This window comes from Rhamphochromis longiceps, linkage group LG22 (assembly GCF_057381845.1).
Source record: "Rhamphochromis longiceps isolate RC_006_pf linkage group LG22, R_longiceps_female_GT1.1, whole genome shotgun sequence".
NCBI lineage: Eukaryota > Metazoa > Chordata > Actinopteri > Cichliformes > Cichlidae > Rhamphochromis > Rhamphochromis longiceps.
The window spans coordinates 10462920-10486741 of record NC_140577.1 but is presented as its reverse complement, the minus strand read 5'-3'; the positions used below and the strand labels follow the sequence as shown (position 1 = coordinate 10486741).

At 38.4% G+C, this 23822-nt stretch overlaps 1 protein-coding gene across 1 annotated transcript in view; it reads right to left on the bottom strand.

The window, feature by feature from the left end:
• crybg2 (crystallin beta-gamma domain containing 2) overlaps nucleotides 1-14965 on the bottom strand; it is a 36968-nt gene extending 22003 nt beyond the window's left edge. The window contains exons 1-4 of the mRNA XM_085396510.1: nucleotides 14670-14965; nucleotides 7998-8103; nucleotides 4959-5114; nucleotides 1706-4326 (exon numbers count right to left, since the gene is read on the bottom strand). Coding sequence (XP_085252636.1) covers nucleotides 1706-4326; nucleotides 4959-5114; nucleotides 7998-8103; nucleotides 14670-14863 — 3077 coding nt within the window. The 5' untranslated portion in view covers nucleotides 14864-14965. The remainder of the gene's footprint in view (nucleotides 1-1705; nucleotides 4327-4958; nucleotides 5115-7997; nucleotides 8104-14669) is intronic.
• Nucleotides 14966-23822: the final 8857 nt, after the last annotated feature.

Here is a 23822-nt window from a genome sequence, read left to right as displayed (position 1 = left end):
TGCCCACTGCTTCACTGAATAAATGGGTTAAATGCAGAGAGAAATTTCCCCACGGGGATCAATAAAGTATAACGTATACATTTTAAAACACAAAGCATGCAATGTGGATATTCCAACCATCCTACATCTCCAGAAGCAGGAAGAGGGCCACCTGTATCATGAAGGACCCCACTCACCCAGCACACACACTTTTGTCCTGCTCCCCTCAGGCAGGAGGCTGAGAAGCATTAAATGCAAAATCACCAGACTGAGAAACGGCTTCATTCCAGAAGCTGTGAGACTTCTCAATGCATAAATGGACAAGAACTGCTATTGTAGCACCTTAATCACTACTGACACTGTCACTTTATCAATGCTGGTCATCACACCCTGTGCTGCTAAACGTTTTATACTTATATTTATACCTACATTCTATATCCATACTGGTACTCAGGTTGTTGAATTCTACTTATCATATTATTTATCGTATTATTTTATTACTTGTTATTCTGTTTTCTTTTTTAAACAAACTTTAAAAAAAATACAAACTTTACAAATATGAGGATTTGTTGTGTTCCTGTCCATATGGATAACAAATAGAAAAAGACTTGCATCAGATGTGGCCTACCTCATATAGTGAATCATATAAGGCTTATATGATTCACTTATGAAAGTGGCCACTTTCATATACATACATATACACACACACACACACACACACACACACAAACACACATATATATATATATATATTTTTTTTTTTTTAGTAAGTATCCAAAACATACAAGTTTCATTTATACAATTTTTCTAGGGATCTTATATCTGTTTCCACTCTTGTATGCATTTCATACAAGTTTCACACCAGATACAAACTTTATAAGATTTATATACATCTGGATGGATTAAACAAGCAGCATGACAAAATTAGCTTGGACTTGGGAGAAATGATGTATATTTGTATCCATTTTGTGCTTATAATTCAAAAACTTAACTACAACTACTCCTCCACACTGAAATGACACAAACATAAACTGATAGACTGAGCCTCTAGGGTTGATTGGATGGGATGATGTTGATGGAGGGGGCTTTTTAAGGTTTTGTTTTGAACTGAACTTTCAACCCCTTGTTACTTACATCTCAAGACGTTTGTATGAAGGTACATTTTGTTATCCTGTAACAATTAGAGTAGACTGGCAACATCTATCGCATGCTCATTGGATTTGCTCAGCCTATATCATTTATTTACAGAGCTGAGTCTAAATCACTTAACGTGGAACTTTCTCAAGGGTGTGTTCATGATTCACAGGTATGTAGAAATCTGTGTTGGTAAACAAGGCAGCTCATCAACTGCTTTCCTGATTATCACAGGACGTGTTTAATCTTTACACATTTAAGATGCCTCATTGAATGACTACTGTACATGGTAATGTGTAAATGTGAAGCTGTGAGTTTAGAGTCACTAAAGATGGTTTTAAATAACACAGTCTGGCGTGTGCCTGAAGCTACACACTGTGCATTCCAGCACAGTAGCTACAGAGGCAGCAAGAATGAAAACTTGACACTCAAATAGGTAAAACAACTCTCACTTGTTCTCTCACCAACTTTCCCTTAATACTCTTACCATGAAATGGCAAAAAGAGTTTAGCGCATTTATTTTAAGTTTTATAGTTAAACACACTCTTGGAGTCCAAGGAGCTTTTTCTACATTACAGAACTTTCCACTTACCCTTCATTCAGGTCAGGCTGGGCTTCCTTTGGATGCTCGCAGAGACCTTCTGCAGTGTCACTATCAAGATGGTGTGTGTCTGCGTTCGATGCTGACAGCTCAACTGCCACCTGTTCTGGCACTGGTACGGTAATGTTTCTGTCAGGGCTCTGAGTAATTGTATCCACCCACTCAGTGCTCCGTGGAACCCTATTGTGTTCAATCTCTGTGGCATCTGATTGCAGGTGAGTGCTGTGTGTCAGATTGCCCATGACAGCCTCTGCTGCCCCAGCAGTATCTGTTAATGTGCTGTTTGTTATGCCCATGCTATTTTCTGTGTCTTTGTTGCCTTCACCGGTCTTGTCTGCATTCACAATCAGTGGAACTTGCTCTTCTGTCTCTGTTATTATATGTACAATCACATCCTCTTCCTTTGTGTGGCTGGAAGTAGCATGCTTGAAACCAAAATCAGTGAAATCTTTGTTAGGCAGAGTTTCTTCCACCTCTGTTGGAAACAGGTTCTCTCCATTAGAGTGGTCTTCTGTTTCCAAGTCTACAGTCCAGTTTCCCCCAGACTCTTCCACCTGCCCATGCTGCTCACTGGGAGGAGGAGCAAAACTACATACCATCATTGTGTTCACCTGCTGAACCGGTGTGGCTAGTAAATCCTCCTTTCTACCCTCCTCCTCTTCTTCTTTCATTTGTGGCCATACAGCAGTTGATTGTTCTTCCACCCAACTCTCAGATGTTCCCATTTCATGCATTTGAAGAACAGAAATCGGACAGTCAAGTTGTTGCTGTACTTCAGTTTGGCCATTATAATCCTCTTGCTTTTCTTCATCGTCCATTTTGTCTTCTTTCTGTTCCATTTTCACAATCACGACCCTGAAATCTCCTTCATCTCTCTGGCTGATCCCTTTATCCATTGGCTCCGAGTGCTGTACGATTTCCTCACCTAGCCTCACAATGGACTCTTCTCTATCATCCATTGTGAACATCTCTTCGTCCCCACTCTCCTCTGCATTGTCCTCCTCAGCACTGTAGTAAATCTCCTTTGTACTTTCATCATCTGATCCAACACTTAGATATGCTGGACTTAAGAGCCTGTCATTTCGCACCGTTGGTCCAGAAAGGGCAGAAAACTCATCTGTCGTTTCAAATTCTACCTCAAGATCCTTCACCAGATTCATTTTATCAGGCACCGAAGAGCTACAGCCTGGATAAACGTTTGTGTCGTCTGTGACTAACTCTTTGACTAGGATCACTCTCCGTTTGGAGTCAGTAACCTGAGCATCTATCCCGTGGGATGTTTCATAGTTGGATATGGGAGGGGCAGAGTTCTGACACAAAGGGCCTGACCAGACACTGTCGGTAACAAGGCTTTTATTGTCCGATTTCAACTGTGAACGGGAGCGGGTCAGCTCAGAGTAAGAAATGCCAGCACTGTCAGAATACTTGGAAGCTGCACTGAGAGAGGTAGGCACATATCTGTTTTGGTTTTCTGGGACTGTTTGAATCTGAGAAGCAGAAACTCTGGAGCTCTCACCAAAAGAGCTTCCCTTTATTTCACCGATGGAGTCCGACCCATCAGGAGCATCAATCATTCTGCCAGCAGCCAAGTCAAGATCACGAGAAGTTAATGTTTGGGAGTACTGAGTATTTGTTTCTGCATGACTTTCATCGTGGGTTTTGACAATGACAAATTCTGTTTTGGTGTCAAGAAGTCTTTTATCAGTGCAGATATGAGATGATGGGCTTAGGAGTGAAGAGATTACCTCAGAGTTAAAATTCTGGGGGAAAAGTGACTCGTACAGAGCTCCATAAACTTTATCTTGATGGATGGGAGCAGTGCTGCTTTCGCTGCTAACAGCTGAGGTTGTGCTGACACTCTTGGCATTTTCAGGAAAAGACCTCTCAGTGTGAGAAATGAAGATTTCCTGATGGTTGGCAGCAGAGTCTGCACTGCTAGCTAACTTGTCATTTTGAGGATCAGGACTTGGCCCTGTAACAGTGGTGTAGTTACTGTTGTCAACACTTGTCAGGGAGGACTCACTATTTGAAATTGTACTGTCAACTGTGTCAGGGGCATCAGACTGATGATGTGGTAAAGTCCCACTGGTGGATTCATTTTCTTGGGGGATATAATCATAAGAATTATTGCCCGAGGCGACAGTTGCTGCTTCGTAAGCTGAACTGTCAAGCACAGTTGGTGGCTGGCTGGCTAGAAGGGTATGTTCAGCCTGGGTTTGAACAACAGAAGCTGTTTCTGAAGTAGCTATCAGAAGAGCTGATTTGACATCATTTCTGCTTGAGCTGTCGTGAACTGGAATGTTCTCTTTCTCCTCCAGTGAGCCGGTATCATCAAGTTGCAGCTCAGGAATGGAAGCAATTGGAGCTCTCAGGGTTTGCCTCTGCACATCCGAAAGATCAGAGGCATTCGTAAGAGGGCCCTTTGATTCTTGTTGGGTGTTCACAGTGATAACTGGGACTGACGGGGACTGTGCCGAAAGAGTGAAGTACGAGTCAGTTTCATTTGCAGCTACAGGGGGAGGTGAAGGGATGTCAAATTTACTGTCGCTGTCAAGCTCTGGTTGAGACATACTGAACTTCTTTCTGTTCCCTGGGTCCCGTTCCACAGGTGTCTAGAAGAAGATTAGTTATACTTTAACTGATGAAATACCCAATACAGTTTTAACCTGAGAGATCTGTGTTTTTACGCAATGATTTGTACCCATGTAAACAAAAATCATTATTAAAGTTTCACATTATGAAGCTGGAGGGGTAGGTGATGCAGCATTTCACTACTCTCACCAGCAACCCAAGATTGAGTTATAGACATAGATTTTCACATTTGTGCATTAGCGACCTGTTCAGAGTGTACCCCACCGAGTTGAATAAATGTAAGCAAATAGATGGGCAGATTGATTCTGTTTTTATGTTTTAATACTTTAGCATTAAAACAAATTACTTGGTTGGAGTTAGGAATTAAAAATTACCGGGTTTGGTTTAGAAAAAGTTCATGGTTTGGCTTTAAATACAACAGCTGCTACTTCTTTTACAGCATATTCAACAATTCATGCCCATGAATATGAGTGCAATTATATGATCATTTCACAATTTGCTATGAGACCGAGCTGAAAAAAGAAACCCAATAAATTTAGCACATAGCAATACAAAAAGTATTATCAGGACAGATATGTTCCTTCAAAATTGCTCTTAGTGATTTTAAACAAACTCAATTTTTGAAAAACCTACAATATTGATTCACTGTTACCTCTTCCTGCTCCTCGATGCCTTGGGTAGGAAGACCAAAAGTGCTCTTTGACATATTCTCTTCATCTTTCTTCTTCTTCTTTCTAATACCAAATGAAATGGTTGCAAACCTCTTAGGCTTACGTAGGTCCATCTCTGAGTAGCTTAACGCTTTGGCCTTAGAAAGACAAAAGTACAGGAAGTAAGGATGGAGTGTAAAATGCTCTTTAATGCAAAAGGAAAGAATTTGTTAACAAAATACACGAGGTGTAACTACAAATCTCTATGCATGAGACTTGTATGGCTTTATGCCATTAAAAGCAACATACCTTGCTCAAACACTACCCTTCACCAAAGAAAACACATACCAAACATATTATAATCCCTTGCTACATGTTAATTAGAAACCATCCCTAGACTGTGTATTCCAATGGTAAGAATGAGGATATTACTCAATTATACTGTAAACAAGAAAGTGAGTTGACACCCTAACTTCATTCCTAAAAGCTGCTCCACCCTGAGAGGAATGAAAAACTAGTAGAACATGGTTAGCTAAATCACCAGCAACAGCACTGCTGATTAAACTATTATGATTAATGAAACTGAGGGCAAGAGAAAAAAACAAAAAAAAAAAAAAACAAAAAAAAAAAATCGGATCCTATAATTTCACAGAACTATAATTAAAAAAAACAAAAACAAAAAACGCTGCCAAACAAAGCAAAAATAAATCCATTTATTATGTTAAAAGTCAAACTTTCAAAAGTAGAGCATCAAAATACTTTAATAATATTTTTTGCGGGCTTGTCTAGGGAAACATTGAGTCAGAAGTGGTGATGCTCTTCTAGTGGTTATGTTTTGTCAATCACGAGTGAGAAAGGAAAGTAGAAGTCATTACTTTCTATCAGACAACAGTGAGATATCAAACTGGGTGTGCCTGTTAGCATTCTTTCTTTGAGGGAGAGTTTGGAAAGTATGAGAAGCTAATAAAGCATCTAAATAGAGATTTAAATAAAGTTTCAGTCGAGTCAGTGGTTTCTCCTAAATGTGAAGTCTCATATGTTAAGTAAGCTATGTTATCAGAATAATACTTTACGTAAAAATGTGGACAACCACAGAAAACAAAACTCTACAATCTATAGGGAGATTAAGATTTAAAAGGCTAAAATATTTATAGGTAGGACAAATCTTTCTTTGTTATTTCAAATCAGTGCGAATCCAAAAATCTCAGCTCGACTTATAATTAAATTAAAAAGGAAATAAGCGTTTCTTTTTCAGCTAAATATCTCCATGAATACAATTTAAAAAAAAAAAAAAAAAAAAAAAGCTTCAAGTCCTCTATATTAGATGAAAAAAACCAAGGGAGACAATGTATATAACGAATAAGCAACTGCATGTCAGAGTTCCCAACATGCTCATAATACTGTTTATGCATTCTACACTTATGGAATAAGTCTATCTTAACCTTTGGACATTTCTGGCAAACAGTGTAGCGCCTGGTGGGGAAACGAGAGTCTTTTTTCAGACTTATTTGATAATGAAGCGCATTATGTTCTGCAGTCAAAGAAATGTTCCCATCCATCAGCAATGTTAACCTACTCTGCTGCCAGGCCTTAATCTTCACCGCAACGCTGCTTAGCAAACTTCTAGCACCCTCTTCTGGTGATAAATTCCACTTGCTTTCCTTCTTCATTATATTAACATGAGGGCCTCTAGAGAGTTGATGCCCTATTGTGAGTAGTCATATACAGGGATTAGATCATAAGCAGGGCTCACTTTTATAGGGATAACTCAGTTGAGAATTTAATAATCCATCAACAAGACTGTACTGACATGTACAGTGCACATTTGAATCATTATGAGAAGCATCGTTCTGTAAAATAAGACCCCGAGCTATGCAGTAAAACACAGCTGGCATAGAACCAGCATTGAAGAAGGGCTCATGAGGTAGCATTATATATGTTTAAGAAAAGAAAAAAAAAAATCTGGTCCCAAGAAACTTCTTGTTGAGACAAGTTTCCGATTTCTGACTGCTCAGAGAAAAACTTTAGATTTGTCCTGCAATCCGAGAGGGGAAGATTTAAAGATACAGCAACAACTGGATTTTATTCACAAACTTGTGTCAAAAAAGGAAACGTATCATCTAGGATTACTTGCGTGTGATACATAAAAGTGAAACTGTAGTTTGAGTCGGCTCTATCACATTTCATGTGAACATCCTGCTTTTACCCTCAGTCTTTAGTTCTGGGTAATTTACAGCCTTGTAGAGCCTTGTGCAGTTTCCTATGTGGAAAAAAAAATAATAGTGAAAGTTTCTCATTTACAGCAATAAATTAAAATGAAAAAAAAAGGGAGGTGGAGATAGAGAATTGCCGGAAACAAATGAGGTGCAGATAACATCTTATGAGGAAACTGGTAACACTTTTCATAATGATGATCATCTGAGGGCAGGGCAGAGTGGTGACTTTAAACTTGTTGCATGTTGGGCAGTCAGCCATGAGCTTTCAGTTGCCAAGTTTGACAAAACACTCGTCTATAGTGGCTGTCTAACATTATCCTACTTTATTCAGAGCCGTGACACTGCAGGTTTAGGGAGAAATATCAAAACGAATCTCCTGCTTATATTTGGGTTCAAAAGCTGAGAAGCAATAAAACAAAAGAAGAGCATTACTGTATTTTAAAATAAATATATTCATTATTTATTTTTTAATTATGAAACTGGAGATTTGAAATTAAATATGCAAGACTTAAAAAAACCAAAAAAAACCAAAAAAAAACCCCCAAAAAAAACCACACACCTGACAAACCTTTCACACAGGGATGTTTGTATCAGCACCACATATTAATGAACCCAAAGTATTTGTTTTCTTCCCCCTCCTACAGCTGGTATAGTTTACTACTTGTTGTTTTTGGGGTTTTTTTATAAATTGCTGACTACAATGTTATCTTTATGTAACATAATACACAGTTTCTCAGTGTAGTTACCAGAAAATAAATAGAATATACAAAATTTCCAATAACTGCATGTGAAAAAGAGCTCACTAGTTACGACATCTTCACTGACCTTAACCCTAGGTGCGGTGGCATAAACAGGAGGCAGCTTGCTGTCTGGGTCATTGTTGTCAGAAGCGGGCTCTTCGTCGTCTGCGGTCTCACTGTTCGCAACAGCTCTGAGGAGTACAAAAGTTTAAAAAAATAAAAATAAAAAAAATAATTAAAAAGTGAATGGATCGGAAATATGCTGAAAGAATATCCATGATTGACTGACCCCAATTACAGAATTTGTACTACTTACAGTGTAACAAAGTAAATTATAGGCTATGCTCAAAACTATGAGGAGGTTTATGTAACTCATGTACTATTGTGTGTATGTATATATTGACAGATTTATTGTTTGCCATCCAGTGTGTGCATTACAGAGGGTGCAATTTTTGTTGCCTAACAAAATGAAACAGTGAATCACTGCTAATGGAATGCTGAACAGAACCGGCTACACAGAAAGTGAGCTGGTGCTTCTTAGAACTGAGATCAATGTTGCGAACAAAGGTAAATCAGGCCATTAGGATAGATGACGTACTTAAAAACGTACGCTGACACCTAAAAAAAAAAAAAAAAAAAAAAAAACAACACTGTAAAGAAAAAAGGTTGTTTTTTTAATTGAATTGAATTATTAACCAATTGGACCAACCAACCAAGTGGAGCGACAGGTGCTGCCTTTGTTCGGTCATCAGCACGGCCTCTAATTCATGTACCGCTACAAAGGCTTCAAAGTCAACAGAGAAGCTCCATCAATAATCACAAGCTGTCACTTCATTAAACAAGCACAACAAAGGTCTCTTTATGCGCAGGATTTTTCCGCTTTACACGACCGGATGCTCAGACAAGAAGCCAAATGACAAGCAAACACGTGGAGCTGTCACAATTTATAGATCACTGTGTTGAAACTCTTCTAATCCAAACACACTTATTTGCCACAAGTATGCATGAATATGCATTTGGCCTTTATGTGTACTGTAGAGTTAGGTGAAAACTGCTCAGTCTTTTTTGTAGTTTTACTGATAAAAGCTGATATGCTCAGGCTGCCTTAGTCACACAAAGGGTTTTTTTTTGTTTTGTTTTCTCCCCCCTGTGGTTGGCAACCCAAGAATCAGTCAAGTAACTAACCACTGCAGTATCTGAGACACAGGAGTAGTTTCTGGTAGAACAGATGTCCTAGAACAAGAAGATGAGTCATATCTTCGCCCCCGGGTGAATGCTGTTTACATATCAACACACAAGACACCCAAAAATGTGCAAAGCCTTTCACTGTGTGAAAATGCCACAGCTTAGACTTGTGGAAAAAAAAAAAGGGAAAAAAAAATAAAGGTCTTCCTTTGATGAAGTTCAAAGTGCTTCCTGTACTTTCTGTCTGTGCAATGTGAGAGTGTTAAGAGATAAAAATCAGACCTACTAAAGTCCTGAAGCAAACACACAAAAATAGTTACTACTTTAAAGGAAGAGTTTCACATTTTTAACACATCTATATGGTAAATTGTTAGATGGGTGGTGATCAGCTTAGTTCAGCATGAAGTCTTTAAATCATAGTTATTTACCTGCCTACCCAGTCTTCTAAGCTAACCCCATACACAAACACGGGTATCATTTTTTACTCTGTAGTCACCAATGACCCACTACTCTACAGTTCCATTAGATGACCCATAATTTTAACATTTCAGAAACAAAAATAACTTTTATACTGCTAGTACTAGATACTCGTTAGTCCTTCACCGTGTCACTTTTGAGTGAAGAGAATGAGGGCTTCTTCTATACTAGCTGGTTATGAAAACTACACTTTTTCATTACACCACATATTTCAAGCCTGTAGAACAAAAATGCAATCCACTTTTTGGCCAAATTACATTTCCTGTATTCCTTAGTGTTGAATATTTCACAATTTTACTCTCATTAAATTGTGAACATAATCTTTAATCCCTGAAATGATTCCATCTTGAGCCATCAGGTTATCACTGTGTTCAAACTTCACCAAAGTCTGACCAAGTCCTACTGCCTGTAATGATTGTTGTGAACTGTCGACATGCAGAATGGAGGACGAATAAACATGGTAGGAGCTCGTCCGTCTTTCGCCTGGATGACCTAATTATTATGTACAATGCCAATGCATTATTTCGGTGCCTGGGTTACTGAGCCTTTATAAGTTTGATCCTTTTACTATGTAAAAACTACATCTGGAAGTTCATGTTATTTTTTTGTTTTTTTTTTAATGTTCATGGTCTTGTCTATGTGAAACTTTATTCTAATGCTCTGTGTGCATGCAGTGTCAAATCAGAAAGTAATACCTGCTCTTATTAAACCACCTAGTAGTGGGTAAACACTGTAAATGAATACTTGATTATTCATTAATCCACACCGAAACAAACATGTTGCTAGTATTTCAAGAGAGCCTTATTGCCAGCTGTTGGCATCACCACTTTAACGCACCTCTTTTAAAGTATAACACCTTCATGTTTAACTGTTGTGTTATTTAGAACAGCGGTCCCCAACCCCCGGGCCTCGGACCGGTCCGTGAGTCGTTTGGTACCGGGCCGCGAGAGTTGAGGCTCAGGTGTGAAATGTATGGTTTTCAGGGTTTTTAAATCGGTTTTCAGCGTTATTTTGTTATCGTTTTGATCGTTAACTCTGTTTTCCTGGGTCTTTTCACGTGTGTTATGAATAAATCTTTTTTTCGGTACCGGTATTAGTTTTAATTTGTTGTATTTATCCGCGACACCTTAAAGGCCGGTCCGTGAAAATAATGTCGGGCTTAAACCGGTCCGTGGCGCAACAAAGGTTGGGGACCGCTGATTTAGAATACACAGCTATCACCATTTGATGCTCATCACCACAATCACGCACTTTTTAGAATACAGACACAATAAAAGCGTTAACAACGGTTTCTTTGTCATCTGCAGGAAAACATCCCACAGTTTAAAAACATAAATAAATAAAATCCATGTTTGTGTGGCAAGTGTACTGATAAAGATCCAAAGAAGTGTAGTGTTGACAGTTATTTGGAAGACCAGTTCTCAAATTTTGGATAACATTTACTCTCACAATTGTTGGCATGGGAGGTGTTGAGAACTCTGATGAAGTCCAACAACATGACCCATCACAATTTTCAATCTGGGAAAGGAAAAAACAACAACAACAACAACAAAAAACCCAACATATAGCGAGAGAGTTTTTTTAAATTTGGCTGTTGATTCTTTAGAAACGGCAGCAGAGGAGCTGAAACACTTCTTTGCTCGCTTTGAGGTGTCCCACCCATCACAGTCCCCTTACCAAAAAAGGGAAGAAGAAAAAAAAAAAAAAAAAAAAAAAAAAAAAAATCTACTGCAACCTGCCTGTATGACCGGCCAGTAGTGCTCACCCTGGTGCTGAAGTGCATTGAGAGACTGGTCTGGATCATATGTCCTTCATCCCTCCCACATTTGATTCGATTTCCCGCATGACACATTTGAGTCCCCTGCTCTTCATACTGTACACCTACGACTGTGCTCCCCCACTCATCACAGTATCACCATTGTCAAATTTGCAGACGACAACACTGTGATGTCATTTCTAGTAGGGGTGATTCTGCCTAAAGGGACAAAGTGGTGTGGATGACAGGTTGGTGCAGGGACAACAACCTGCTACTGAACACAACCAAAACCAAGGAGATTGTTGTGGATTTCAGAAAAAAAGAAAACAGACATTAAACCACTTTACATCAATGGTGTTGGGGTTGGACTTCCACTTCCTGGGAGTTCACATCACAAGGACCTGTCCTGGGGTGTGTACAAAGGGGAGCTGGCAAAGAAGGCTCAGCAGAGACTTCATTTCCTGTGAATCCTCAGGAAAAATAACATCCCTCAAAAGCTGCTGTTGTCCTACTATCAATGTTCTATCAAAAGCATTCTATGCTACTGCCTGTGTGTTGTTACCCTCTCTGGACAAACTGCAAAGCTCTCGCCGTCACAGGAAATACCATAAAAGACAAAATAAATAAACAATGCCCAAACTCATCATGCACAACAATTAGCAATAATTTGATCTCATTGTGAAAACACGTTTCCAATAAGAGCTGCAGAAAACCTCCCATTCTTGACATCTTACCTCTGAAATATTATTTGAAGTTATCAACTAGACTGTCCTTGTCAAGTGGAATCAATGCCCCTTTATCACCAAGAACTGACTGAATAGAACAAATATGCACGTATGAATGACTTAAACAGCATTGTGTAGCAATGCACTGCTCAAAGCATATCCTTGGTTTGAAGTACAAGGCCTTCTCTGACTGATCCATTTTTCAGCACTTTGTTATACAATTTAATGCAGTGGTGTGAAGAAGAAGAAGAAGAAGAAGAAGAAGAAGAAGAAGAAGAAAAAAAACCCACTGCCAAAATACAGCATTCTTAACTCAACACACATTGAGTTTTACCTTGCTTACTCTTCTGGAACAGACATAACAGGTTCAACAATACAGTGACTTATTGTGAACTCAGCTGGATGTATTAAACACCCTTGTGCTGAGACATAAATGTTACCAGCATGCATCACCAAATACAATAGTGTAGCTTGTGTGTCCAATTGATTTGTAGTTTCATGACAATGCAACAGGCATGTGGAGTGGCAGGTTTGTCTACAGAACTTCCACTAATCCATAAAGCCACAAAAGAGCGCGACAACCTAAAGAGTGGGTGTGTGTGGTTTGTTTGGAACTTCAAGTTTCCTGCAACGTAATACACTGGTGGTAAGGTTTCCAACACATCCAGTGTGACTTTGACCTCACCCTTGAACTTTATGAAAAGAGATGGGAGTCAAAACAAACAATAAAATGAAGATTTATTTCTTAGATGATGAAATCCTCAAGTCTTGATAGATAAAATCTGGAACATGGATTAAAACAAAATCCTCAAACTAATAACAAAAACAGATTCAGTCTACATCTGGAAACAAGTCTATCTTGGTTGACCATCCACAGTGTCAACAATTTAAAAAAATCCTTTCATTCACAGCAAAACAATGTAATGTAATTCTGCACTTAATAGTTTATAAAATGATTTCTAGATGTGGCTCGTATAGACAATCAGTGGATAAAAGACTACCAAGACTGACCTGAATATATGTTTCATTCTGCTTTATGTTTACACTACTGCAATATTTGATTGATTATCAGGGCAATCGTGGCTCAAAGAGTTGGCAGTTTGTCTTGTAATCGGAAGGTTGCCGGTTCGAGCCCCGGCTCGGACAGTCTCGGTCGTTTTGTCCTTGGGCAAGACACTTTACCCTACCGCCTACTGGCGATATGGCAGCCTCGCTTCTGTCAGTCTGCCCCAGGGCAGCTGTAGCTTGCCTCCACCAGTGTGTGAATGAATAGTGGAATTGTAAAGCGCTTTGAGGGCCCCGAAAAGCGCTGTATAAATGCAATCCATTATTATTATTATTATTATTTTTGAATGATGCATGATTTTTTTATGCATCGTTTAAAAACTTTACCCTTGCATAACCTCCATGTGCAAAGGCAGTCACAGTGTCAGCTCGCTGTTTATTTTTCTCTGTGCAAACACAAACCGTCACTGGCGCTCGTCTACAAACACATGAACAATATGATTCTATTGTCCTGGCCTGTGATTAGTAGCTTAACCTCCACCCCACCTGTGTCTATATGCACACCCAATGGTGACTTATACATCCTTACAGCTTTAAAGCATGTCTTGTTTATTGCCTTGCAAACATTTGTGACCAAAATCACCATTCACACATTTTATTCTGCTACCTGCCACCTACTATGAAACACCTAAGACCTCAAGGTAAGGTTGAAATCTACCAACCAGATCAACTAAGTCAATGTTTACCCTGGAGAATAAAATGAACATATCCTGTTTTTTATGACTTGGAACTCCTGAAACCGTTGGGGTCTCATGCACAGCTATAATTTATGAATAGACAGCATAAAATGGGCCTGTGAGGGAGGCCCTGACAGAAAAGTCTAAACTAACAATATAGAAAAAAAAACCTAGGTTTACACTGGACGCCTTTCCATTTGATTATTTTCGTCTGGTTTGAATTCTGCATTATATCAGATAATGGTAAAATGAAACACTCCATCTGAAGATTGAATTTGAGCTTCAAGGTGATTTTTCTAACAGAACTTTGCCTCAAAAGGGGTGGGGCTTGTGAAATGGCCTAGTTAAGCACCAGATTTGAATTATTGGAGGTTACAAACTGAGGACACATGCAAACGTTTTGCTGCTGAATTTATTTATTTTTTGCATGCAAGCTCGATATCAGTTTCCAGCATGCCATATCATAAGACTATGGACAAATATGCAAAAAGCATGTTTCTGCTGAAGGGGACAGTGCTAAGCTAAGTATGCTCTTACTTTTATCCAACTCTAAAGTCCCTTGTGGCTCTATAATTATATTTAAGTGTACTACCCATTTCAAAAGTTATTGGGATGTTTGCCCAAAAGCTCACAGTCTAGAAACATCTCAACTTTTGTTTTTCCACAGCAGTGAGGATTGCTTAATTTGGACTTTTCATTTAGGCTACCAATGGAAACAGCAGGCGCAGGCTACTTGCTGAAAACTAAAGTTTATCTGAAGCTTTGCTGCTCTTTAAAGCGTCAGAAGCTGCTTATTACCCCTTGAGCAATACAGCAAATGCAGGCATGAAAACAGGTCACTGAGTCAACATCACGGCACTGGGTAAGCATACCTGAGCACCTTCTGGCTGTCATTAGCTGACTTCTCAGAGTCCTTCTTGGACTTTGTCTTGAATTTGAACAACTTGAACTTCTTCTTCTCCCCTTCGTTTTTCTGCACATCCTTCTCCACCGATTCGTCCAAGTTGGCTTCGCTCTTGGAGAACAAACTTTTCAGAGACTTTCTGGTTGAACTCCTCTTCGCCATCTCTAGTCTACTGGGTAACGTCAGAGGGCCGAGTGAGTCGGGTCTTCTTCCCCACTGATCATTCAAAGCCGATGAAAACAGGCGAGGGGCAGAAAAGACTTACTGACAGCTGTTGCTCTGGCTGCCTCATTTTGTGTGCAGCACGCAGAGCTCAGGTGCGGGACACGCCCCCCGGGGAACACCCAGCTCAGACAAACAATGACACTCACTGCAGATGATCACCGGTCTTGTTAACATATTTTTGCAATGGCAACAACTTCGGGAAATTAGTGCAATTTGTTTTTATTGGCTTTACTGTCTTTGGTGTTACGTAGTTCAGCAATTATTACCCACAGAAATTCAACGGTTTATTAAAAATACACTGTCAAGGGCCTTAATATGCATATGTAAAGACCATAAAGGCCAAATTTTTACATTTTTTTTAAATAAAAAAGATGTTTTAGGTGCTAATGTAATAATAATAAGAATAATAATCTCGATTTAATTAATTAATGCTTTAGTCAGATATGAAGGGAGCCTTAACATGGTCAAAGCTTTCTGCTTTTATAAATCTATCTATCTATCTATCTATCTATCTATCTATCTATCTATCTATCTATCTATCTATCTATCTATCTATCTATCTATCTATCTATCTATCTATCTATCTATCTATCTATCTATCTAATGATAAATCCACGCGTAAACGTATTACTTTACACTGATGCGTTACAATGCGTTGTTTGTATGCAGTCTCCACGGTTCTAGGACGACATCGCCTGGCCTGTGTGCAGTTTGCAAGTCAATCATCAGGCGTGTAGATTGCTTTGCCACAAGATGGCATCCCAAGATTGCTCAGTCAAATCAGAGCGCTCTAGCTGCTCAAAGTTCAAGCATGTTACCTGTTAAACCTGTTGACTGAGGTGATGGATTGTGCATAAAATAAGGAACAAACAGAGAATAAACTGATTTCTTCCTCCTTCTTCCTTGTTCCCAGTAGCGTTACAGGTTATGGCTCATATAACTCTCTCATGTGGCGATGAGTGAAGAAAAAGAAGCCCTAATTTGACTTAAACCGTTTCTGATAAGATAAAGAGTCGTCATTTGTTTGGTCATACACTAACGCTTTGCTGCATTTCTTTACTGAGAGGGCCCCTACTCTTTTTCTATCATGGTGCATGACAGAGAGAGAGTGAGCAGATGACAAAGATAAGACACGGAAAACACAAAACACATGATCTCGCTTTTATTGGGGGGGTTGGGGTGAGCTCATTCTGGTCACATTGTACTGGGAATCCCCTTTGGTGGCCTGTTGGAGCACAGTGTGAGAGACTTTGAGAAGAAAAGGGTGTTTTTGAACATTGGGGGCTGAAGATTTAGGTTTAGCCCAGGAAAAAAAAAAGATTAAAAATACCTTAAAGGTTTAATCCTCACAATTACTAAAAATGTACATGTACCAATTTGTGCATCACATTCTACAGCGAGAGACTCCGTGACATTCCTCTCCTATACAGTCTAGTTTTACTTTATATTTACTTTAACACTGCTTCCCCATTGCCAACTCTACCCAACCAACCAACTAAAAAATTAAATAAAATAAATAAATCATCTATCCAGTCCATCGATGAAAAAGTTAGCTGCAGTTAAACTTAATGTGCTGGAATCAGAGGTTAAAATGAAGTAGTAGGTAAAATCCTGTGAAATGTAATTGTTGGGTTTTTGCTGATTATCAGCAAATGTTCTGAAGCAAATGAGAGAAATTGTGTGATTATGAACTCACATAACAGAATGAAAACCACCCATTTTTTATCTTTATATGTGAAACCTTTAGACCCATTTAGCTGACTGCTACAACGTCACAACCTTGTGTTATTACTCAGTGCCCCACACCCATGTTTATTGCCTTTACCGCTGACTAAAAATAACTGCTACTGAAAGTCAAACATTAAGGCAGGATGAAGTTCAACAGAATTTATTAATCCAGGTGAAACATGATTCAAAGAGAGCGCATAAAAAAAAAAATTGGAAACATTTGAAAAAACCAACACATTTGTTGTCTTTTTACAACAATCACTGGCTATCAGTGAGCTAAACTGAAAGGGAATGCTGTCAGGAAAAAGGGCTGTGTGTTTGTTCACTCAAGGCATAGCCACCGGCATGAAAAAGCACGCAAATAAACACAACCATCCCTTTTAACATTATCGTCCTTGGAATCTTTCTCTTGAATTAAGACAGAAAGCTATTTGATGCTCAGGGGTCATAGCATTTGTTCGTGAGATAAAACATCACGAAACGATTTGGTGCTTGTCCAATACAGGCCCTCCTCTCCAGGTAAGAGGCCAAGGGGCAAGAGGCTTGGTTACTTTTAAAAACAGTCATCAATTACTCACCTATTGCTCTGCTGCTGTGTATAATGTTAAACAGACATGTGACCAATTGCTACAAACTTAACTTTTATGTTTTTGTTTAGGTTTTTTAAACTGCTTACATTTTATTATGTAATCTTTTGCCAAATTATTAATATTTGAATTTAAGCAAACGTCCTTTCTCTCACACACAAATTGGCCACATCTATATACCCACAGTATGAGTATACTGTGAGTATACTGTGAGTATACTGACATGAAGAAAAACAGATTTGAAATGTTATGGATAGCTTCAAGCATTTCAGATTGAATAAGTCACAGTTATATGATTAATAAGGGCAGGTCATGTGTTTTAATTTACATCCTCTTTTAATCACCTTCTATTAACTGCCTAAAGTGTTAAATTCAAAAGTGGTCAATCACTTACTGTAACAACTTCTGATGTCACCTTGCTTTTTTTTCAATCTGACAGGGTAAATTTCCCAAATTACTAACTCAAAGGTAACTTGTTACAAAGTTATCAAACCCCAATCCTGTGACTAATGGACAATCTAACACAGCGGTCCCCAACCTTTTTTGCGCCACGGACCAGTTTATGCCCGACAATATTTTCACGGACCGGCCTTTAAGGTGTCGCGGATAAATACAACAAAATAAAACTAGTACCGGTACCGAGAAAAAAGAAGATTTATTCATAACACATGTGAAAAGACCCAGGAAAACCGAGTTAACGATCAAAACGATAACAAAATAACGCTGAAAACCGATAAAAACCCTGAATACCATACATTTCACACCTGAGCCTCAACTCTCGTGGCCCGGTACCAAACGACTCACGGACCGGTACCAGTCCGAGGCCCGGGGGTTGGGGACCGCTGATCTAACATACAGTATGCACAAGCCACAGTGAAACTAATTCTGTGAGTAGCAATTTAAGGTTATATGTCATAACCCTTCAGCATCATCTGAAGGGTTATGACATTTCTGGTGTGTAAAGCGCTTTGGGGTCCCTAGGGGGGACCAGCAAAAGCGCTATACAAATGCAGGCCATTTACCATTTACCATTTCAAGACATAAAACTACAGCCAAGTTGAGCGCTACACCCTCTGGCTGATCTGCTCCTGTGCCAAATTTTGTATGATGTGTTCAATCTATGTTTTCACCTGCAGCCAAGTACTCTTTGCCTAACCTGTTGCACAGCAATGGCATGCTGTCAACTGTCATTCAAAGATATTCTTTTTTAAGATCAAAGGTGTTGACCAATGTATTGAACGATAAATGTTTCATTGAGTTGTTAAACAAATAAATATAGCAGGTAGAAATAACTCCTCTGCAGTTAATTAAATCTTGCCGATAGGGATAATCATTTTGTTCCTAAAGAATGTTAATTGAGACCAAGGTTTAAGTTGCAACTGAAAACATTAAGCAGAGTTTAGTGACTTTCCTGCTTCAGACAAAGAACTCCCGATTTATTTTTGTTCTGTATCTGTATTTGCTGAACTGCTCTCTTTGCCGCATATACACTGAGTCACTACCACAGTCACTGTTTCTGAGAAAAGAACTGGATATAATGTGACAGGTGCTTCCACTGCTTATATAACTTCCCATTAATGTCTGGTAATCGTGACAGCCAACTGTTGTTTGTACTAAAATATATGCGACTTTAACTTTCAGTTTGATCGGATTGCTGAAATTTTTTCTTTACAACATAACACATGTTGGAAGTCAGGCGTCCTTTTCAGGGGTTTGTGGGATTTCAACAGTAGACGCTGTCCTAAACGAGGTGTTGATGAAGTTGAAGGTTAAACCACTAAAGACTGGGTGTTAGTTATTCAAATGGTTCAATAGGAGAGGTGTAGCAATAGTTTTCTGCTCTGTGGTAAGTCCGTTCTCTGTGATGCTGCAGGCGAAATTTGTTCTGTGAAAATAATGGACGCAAAGGAAATGACTCCATTTGGACATATAATTGAACTATCAAGCAGTGATACCTTTAAAGGCACATCGTGACTGTGTCTAAGGTCTCACTTTCCCCAAGAAAGTGAGAACGTGCAATTTCAACGAATCTGAAACGGGATAGAAACTTTCCTGGAATCTTTGCTACCTTGACATGCATAATGAAGAATGAAACTTGCTTATGTAGAACACACTAGGAAGGGGAGGTATCTGATTGCAAGGTCCAAGAAAGAAATTCTCATCATTTTCTTTTTCACAAACTGCATGATTGCCTCTTAAAGGGACAACTTGAAAGACTTGAAAGACTTACCTTTGTGACGCTCAAAGGTTTTTTGTTTTATTTTATTTTAGTGTATTTCTTTCATTTTCGCTTGCATAATTTCTGGGTGGGATGCTTTGGAACTGCATGAAGGTTGGAGCTGCATTGGTTTGCTGTTCGAAATTTGAAATACAGGGTGTTAGGATTTTAAGAGATTAGAAAATGTAGAGACATCAAGTAGATGAACGACACGAAAGACACTTTCATAAAAACGCGTCATGTCAGCCAGGAAGTAGTGGAGCGATGACAGATTACCGCCATTGTTTCTAAAGCAGTCTGTTATTTTTAGACTGATATGGTAATACTTTTTACTGACTTGTTGACAATCCTGTCATCTGTTGATGAATAAATGTATTTCTCAGGTGAGGTATATACAAAATACTACAGTTGGAGGTTAAGATATTAGGTTAAGATATCTCTTGTAATATCTTTTATGGCCAGACTGATTTGCATATATTTGCACACAGAAAGTAATAATGGTCTGATGGACTCGTGGTTTAAAGGGAAGAAGGGCTTTAATGGTCACGCAGTTGATTAGCCTTGGCTATATGTAAATTTTAGCTTTGTGTTCACTTTGCTAAAATTCACCACTCACATTTTAAAGCCTTACTTCCTTGAAAGATCTGTTATCAATTGCCTGTAAGTGATAACTGAAATGCTAAGCTAATGTTAGCTTCTAATATATTGCCCAGATATTGGAAGCAAATATTAGCTCAGGATATAGAGAGGGTTGTCTGCCAGTCAGAAGGCTGGTGGCCCAATCTGTCCAGTCTGCATGTCAAAGTATCCTTGGGCAAGATACTGAACCCAAAGGTGCCCATGATGCTTCCATCGGGGTGTGAGTAAGAAGGTAATTGTTAAACAAGATACTAATGCAAAGAAAAGAAAAAAATGTTTGTATGAATGCATATGTCAAAAGTACTTTGAGTCCTCAGTTAGGTAGCAGAAAAGCTCTAAATAAGTACCAGTACATTTACCAATTACCTATTGAGTGCTGGCAGCAAAGTTAAATATGGGCAAACCGCAAGACCTGTGGCTCAGTGTCTTTTGGACACAGTTTGGCCATCATGCATGGCACCAAACACAGCATATGAGCATAAACACATTATACCGATACTGTGGGGGAGGGGTGGTGATTTGGGCTTGTTTTGCAGCCACAGGATACAGGTACCTTACAGTCATCAATTGAAGTATGAACTCATCTGTATATCAAAGTTTTCCAATGTCAAATGCAAAGCCATGTTTCTAGCTAAAGCTTAGCATGCATTATGACCATCAGCCCAGCAAGTCTCCAACAGAATGGCTAAAAAAGAAAAGAATCAAGGTGTTGCAATGACCCGGTCAAAGTCCAGACCTCAACCTGATCTAAATGCTGTGGTGGAATTTTGACTGCCATGCATAAAAAATGGCAGTAAACCTCACTGAACTGAAACAATCCTGAGAAGAAGAGTTGGCCACGATTCCTCCGCAATGATTTGAGAGATTGATGAAGTCATAGTGAAAACAATTAGTTCAAGTTATTGCTGCCAAAGGTGATTAGTATACTTTTTCACACTGCCGTTGGCTTAGTTTTTATTGAATAAGTAATATCATGTTTTTAAATGTTATGTGTTGTTGCTCATCTGAGGTCATCTAATTTTAAGATTTGTCATAGACCAGATCATTTTTTATTTTATTTTACTGTGCTGTGATATGCTAAACTTTAGTTTTGATGAAGGGTGTTATTACTCATTCACGTAACTATACAAAGGCCTAGGCTTGACATCAACATTCAACAGTCTCTTTAAAATAGTTTCACATTAGGGTAAAGTAGCTAGAAGTACCGATAGTAAAATGATTTCATATGAAGCTGTAATGCTATGAGAATTGATTTTACATACATATATACAGATAGTCTGTATATGTTTAAAAAAAAAATGTGTATAACAGCTGTAATGAGAGAGAGAGACCCAACTATTTCTATGTGATAAGGACCTAGTCTACATGTTATTTTTTTCCCTTCTTTTCATAAAAAACATTACAATGGGGCTTTTTTTTTTTTCCAAATTCTGAGAGCACCTTCTGCATCTATTGCTCACTTGCACAGTAACATGAATATGTAGCTGGCAGCTTGCCAGAACAGTAGGGTTTCCTGTCACCATGGTGGTTTGCTCACATTAAAGGTCTGAGAGTGTTTTTATTCTGGTCAGCGGTGTGTAGGTGTTTTCTGTGGGGTTCTCCCCCACAGCAGAGATGACAACCAGAAAACACTACAGAATGAGAAGTCACTGCACAGCAAAAAGAAAAAGAAAGCGGTTAAGAGAGACAGATCAAGAAATACCTAATACAATTACTGTAATGAGCAAAGCATATTTACAGTAACTTTAAAGTTTAGTTTGATTGAAACTGTCTCATTGCCATGGAGAGACAGCGATCAAGTAAGAGAATTATATTGGGGTTTGGTGTTCTTTTAAGTACAGTACTGGGGTAAAAACATTTGCCAATTCTGGGCATTCACGACAGTTAAATATCAATTTCAGTAGCAAAAACAGCAGTGGTCTTGGATGTCAGACGCTTCCCAAAGTAGGTTCTAAACACTGGGTTTTAATTTGGAACTCTATTTTAGTACAACTTAATGCGTAATAAATCTAGACCATGCTTTTTTTGCAAAGACGGGCAATAACAAGTCAAGGCCTGCAGTGTTTCTTAGTAGTTTTTTAAAATTTGGGCTTGTAAAAATACGTTAAATAACCAGAACATCAGGATAATGAGTCACATCCATTTTGGAAAGATTTCACATGATTCTGTGAGTCAGTCGAACCAACCTGCAAATGAAAAGAAATGGACTTACCTAAACCTAATCATACCAAAACACAAAAATTGCAATAAAAACGACTTGCTTTATCCGAACAAAGCTGTGAAAGCAAGCACAAATATACGTACCTTACATTTATAAGTGATGCTTCTGTGATTCACAGTGTTACTCACCTCTTCCCATTAAACACTGTGAGCTCTTGACAGTAACACAGCAACAAAGAACTCCATAATAGGAGAATGTGTTGTGAGACTCTGTAATTTTGTAATATTGTAACATTGTGATCTAAGCACACTTTTTTCACTGGTGACTTAGTGACTTAATTTTCTTTACTTTCTTGGAAAGAGTGTACTGCTGTCAAATGAATGGCAGTAAGCAGGATGTTGCACTGTGTTGCCATCTATGACAAACAAACTTGGTAACTACATCATCATGACCTCTAGTTGCTGGTGCATATCAAAAAAGGTTGTGTCAGGATTTTCACTTGGCTATTTGGCCGATATTTTTGGCTATAATTCTATTGCTATTTTAACAGGAAAAAAGTTGCTAATAGTCACATAATAAAAATAGTAAGATTAAAAAAGAAGGAAAGGATTTAAAAGGCCCAGTCTTTTTGTTTGAGTTCAGCATGCCTGGGTTGTCTGTCTGGTATCTAGACTCACATTGGCAGTTAGGATAAGGGGTCACACAAAGCTGATTACTAGCTCCCTAAGTTAACTCTGGTTTTTACATTAAACCGCATCTAACCAATTATGGATGAGTGTCCTGGATGATTTTAAAAAGAAAGGTAAAACTATATTAGAGGTTAAGCACATAATAAAGAATGAAAGTGACACAGGTGCTGCAGACAAAGTAACAGTGTGAGATTTGTTTAGTGTTAAAAGCCCATATGACTGTCTGTGTGCTTCAAACATTTTGTCTACTAAGACTGGAAAACTGTTACTATATATTTATTGACTTATCAGTATCACTTAAAGATAATCTCATTATTATAACTATTTTATTAAATTAATGTTTGAAAGACATTTTTAGTTTTTATTCTTTCATTTGGAGCCCAGCTGTGCTTGATTATCCGAGAGACAGTGAAGAGTAAACATAAAAACAGAATTCCAGTGTAAGCTTACTCTATGTGAAAATTGAATACAAATAGGTGTTTTGTTTTAGAATTATATATTTATTTACATAGAACATTTTAATTGTAAAATTGTTTGCAACCAATTTGCACAAGGATCTATATTTAATCAATAATTTATATTTAATACTGATGCTCATGAGGGAAATACAAAGACTAGATCTTTTGCCTTTGACTTAATTTTTTCTAATTCTCTATTTTTAACATGGTTTGATTTATGCTATTTGTATATCTACAGCACTTTGTGAATCCTAGTTTTATCTATTTTTTATTTTTATAAATAAAGGTGGGGTATGGCAATAAAAATCTATACCCCTATACTAGCTGTGCACAGAGGTCTCAGGGATCATTCAGTAATGGCGATACTGTTTTCAAGAGAACAGATTGGTCAGTAGGGCATGATTTTATACCTGTTC